This window comes from Sinocyclocheilus grahami, unplaced genomic scaffold, assembly GCF_001515645.1.
Source record: "Sinocyclocheilus grahami isolate Dianchi unplaced genomic scaffold, SAMN03320097.WGS_v1.1 scaffold465.1, whole genome shotgun sequence".
In the NCBI taxonomy this organism is placed as follows: Eukaryota; Metazoa; Chordata; class Actinopteri; order Cypriniformes; family Cyprinidae; genus Sinocyclocheilus; species Sinocyclocheilus grahami.
In genome coordinates, this window is record NW_015505644.1 from 462234 (window position 1) to 466133 (window position 3900).

General features: G+C 43.4%; 1 protein-coding gene across 1 annotated transcript in view; it reads left to right on the forward strand.

Moving 5' to 3' along the window:
* rasef (RAS and EF-hand domain containing) overlaps positions 1 to 3900 on the forward strand; it is a 40122-nt gene that overhangs the window by 7262 nt on the left and 28960 nt on the right. The window contains exons 3-4 of the mRNA XM_016235272.1: positions 1955 to 2045; positions 3547 to 3642. Of these exons, the coding sequence (XP_016090758.1) occupies positions 1955 to 2045; positions 3547 to 3642 (187 nt within the window). The remainder of the gene's footprint in view (positions 1 to 1954; positions 2046 to 3546; positions 3643 to 3900) is intronic.

Here is a 3900-nt window from a genome sequence, read left to right on the forward strand (position 1 = left end):
GAGTGTGATACGGCTCTGGATCGTCCCCAACCCCCCCGTCCCCTCAGGGGACCCAGAGAAAGAAGAAATTGCTCTTTTGTCGAGAATTTGGGTAAAACTGACCGCAAGGTCAAATCTTTGGAGGCTCTGGAGGCTGCTGCGAACGCTGCGCGGGGGCGGCGGCCGGGGGCCGCCCTCGGCGACGAGCAGGCTGGGGCGCTGCCACCGGCGGCCGGATGGAGGCTGCAGCTGCACGCCGGGGCAGGATGTGTCTGATCGCCTCAGTCTGCTTCTGGGCAGCGGAGAACTGCTGGGCGAAGCTCTCCACTGCGTCGCCGAACAGGCCGGTCTGGGACACGGGGCTGTTCAGGAAACGTGTCTTGTCTGCCTCGCACATGTCAGCCAGAGATGGCGCTCCTGGACCACCATAGTGGACATCGCATGACCCAGAGACCATGCCGTAACCTTCGTCGCTCATAGCGCGAGGTCCGTCGCGGTGCGGAGTTCCGTGAGAACATCCGGGTCGTGACCACTCTCGTGCAAGTTCCTCAGTGCCTTGGCCTGGATTACTTGCAGTAACGCCGAAGCGTGTAAGGCGGACGCAGCTTCTCCACAGGCCGTATAAGCACTGCCGATCAGAGCCGATGAGTGCCTACAGGCTCGGGAGGGGCGGCTTCATCAACAGAAAAGTCCAGCTCACCCTACGATGCTTCGACCGACATCCGATCGTCGGGGGGAGCCCCGAAAGAAACAGGTGGTATCCCCCGGGAGGATCCAGCCTGCTCTCTCGAGAACTCCGCTGGCTTCGAAGTGCCGGCTGGTTCGGGCATCCCCTTCCTTGTTGAGAGGAATTCCTCACTGTGACCATAAGGCCAGTCCACCCACCGCTAGAAAAAGGACGCCCCCGGCTGCCGCCAGAGGGAACCCCAGATCTAGGCAGTGGCACGGGCACTCCGCCCCCTTGCAGGTAACGGAGTCTGGTCCGCAACTCCGAGATGGTCATACCCCCGCAATGGGAGCATGAGTCATCCACGAAAGCCGCTTCAGCGTGCGTCATGCCCAGGCACGAGAGGCAGCAATCATAACCATCAACCGGTGTCAGGTAACGACCGCACCCAGAAACACACGGGTGGTAAGACATCTTTAAAAAGAGTTCCACCCGTGAAGCTCTTTTAGTATGGAAATTGCTCTTTTAGTGTGCTGAAGCGCACAGGGGAGATGGCCGTCTGCAACACACACAGGGGTAGTGCAGCCTGCTGTGTGCAACCCACTCGACACGGGAAAACCACCGCCGCTGAAGCGCCATACCACCAGCACGAGAGCCCATGAAGAGCATGCTTGACTGTAGTCTACTTCTCCGCAGAAGGTCAGGAGCAGAACGAAAGAACCACTCGGCTCCGAAGCGAAAAGCTGAATATGCGCTGCATCTGCTGCCTACTTATACTCATGCTGTGATCAGCAGCAGCTGGATGCAATAATCGCATGCCAATGTGCATTGGCTCGTTTAGTTTACACTCGAAGTGGATTGGTCTCTCTTAGCGGGGTCCGAGTTTCGTCGGTCATCCGACGTGACGTCGAGAGTGACCGACTGAAAGGGAACAATAATGTACAGTATGTGGAAAATAATGTTTTTTGAACCTTAAACCGCATAAACACATTTCATTACACCAAATACACAAAATAATGTTCTTTTTAGCAGCATCATATGACCCCTTTAATATATAGTTCTCCCAGAAATGAAATTCTGTCATATTATCATATTGTGTTCCAAACCTGTATGACTTTCTTTCTTTTGTGGAACTTTTTTTTGTCCATACAATGGAAACTAGTAGTAACCAAAACAGTTTGGTTCTTCAAAAAATCTTATTTTTTTGTTCAATGGAAGAAAGAAGGTTTGGTTGGACTCATTCATGAAGAGAACTGTGTATTTCTCCATATGTGACGGCCAGTGTGTGTTCTGCTGGTGTTTGTTCAGAGCTCAGGATCAGACGGCTATACAGCTGAATGAGATGGAGGAAGAGATGGATCACCGCATCCACACTGCAGAGAGAAACACGCGTCTACAGGTCAAGAGAAAACATACGATTTGTCTAAGATTTTTTTAAATGATTATTTATTATTAAGCATTATTTATTTTATTTATTTATTTGCAAATTAGCTGATGAGCTAAAGAAAAAAGCTTAATTCAAGATATATACTTTTGTTTTGCTTTTTTTTTTCTTGTTTTAAGAATGTTTAGATTTTTTTTTCTTGAAAACCACACTAAAAGGACCATTTCTATGTCACAGTATCTCCGCCCACAGTGAAATCTCATTTCAGTTTCAGTTAAGACAGAAAATGTACCCAAATTTCCCACCTATGACCCATCATTAAGAGAAACTATTTGTACTGTAAATACTTTGCCTCATAAACGTTTGTAACACCGCTTGATATTCTGTCATATACTGAGCATCTCGAGCTCATAAAATACATATAAATGCAATATGCAAAATGTTTATTTTATAGACCAGGTGCGGTATAGATCTTTGGGCTCTTTGCCATAATGATAAGTCACATTGTTTATCACGTTTAATACTACTGTTTAATATTACTACTTTTTTGTGATCAAACACACAACAAGACATTTATAACAAAATGACTTAATATTATTCTGACAATTAATTGAGTAATCAAGTAAGATACAGTATGCTTAATTTTTATTATTCTTGCAAGAACATAAAACTTCTTAAAAAATAAATGGCACCTTTCTAAGTATAATTTGTATTGCTTGATTATCTTTAAGGGGCTGTGCTGATATGAAATACCAAATATTTTAATGTTTTTTTGCAGGCATCCCTCAATTCATATATATACGGTTTTCTTTTTCATTGTCACAATAATTAATGATGAAAATGTTAATAGATTATATATTACTTCAGTGCTGGTATTTATATTGTTTCTCTGTTTATTGTGAGTTAGGAGTTGATATAGGCAGCTCTAAATGAATTAGCACAGGTGTGTTTTGCTGTGATCTGGGATCCAGCCAGATCATGTGAGTGTCTTGGATCACATTCAAGGCTTAATTTATCCATGACATCACATTTTAGTGTGTCACAATCTTAGACAGTCGTGCATTTGTTCTTGTTCCTTATCTGAGACCCATGTTCCACAACTTATCATGTTATGTAATGTGAAACGAACTGACTGTTTGTTTAAAAGCACCTGTTCAAGTTCCTGTGAAAAGTAAAAAGCATTTCTATCCGTTAGTGCACTGGCATTTCTAAACCTTTTGTCACATTAATTGTCTTGATCTAATGTTTTAGAAAGCATCTATGTTTTAAACTTCTGTACAGAGCTTTTTAGGTATCTTATTTTAATATTTTATATAACAAAAACCTACATTATTTTGACTTGCTTGCAACCATGCAGTCATAATTTCAGCTGGAATTTTTACATCATTATCATAATTTTTTTTTCAGTTTTCACTCATGATGTTACCATTTTAGTCCTTTTTTATTTTATACATGTTATAAAAATGCAAAGATTTATAATTTTTAACACCAGCTTATGGATTCTATTCTTCTATAGGAGTCTAAAAAAGCAGAGGCGACTCTGAGCAGCATGAAACACCAGTACGAGTCTCAGATATGTGAACTACAACAGAAGATACAGACTCTGCAGATGGTGACTGACTCCTACTGATTCATAATAACAATGGGCTTATATAGATTTAATCAGTATTATTCAGCAGCAAATTACCCTCCTCCATCCCCAGCTCCTCCTTTCACCACAGTCAGGACTTGGCTTTCTGATATTCCTTGTTGAATCAGACTCTGTTTATCTTGAATAATGTGTTACACTTAGATATCATTAAGTGCGTTAATGATATCTGCTTTGTTCTGTGCTGTTTACCCTATGGGGGGGGGGGGGGGGGGCCCAAAA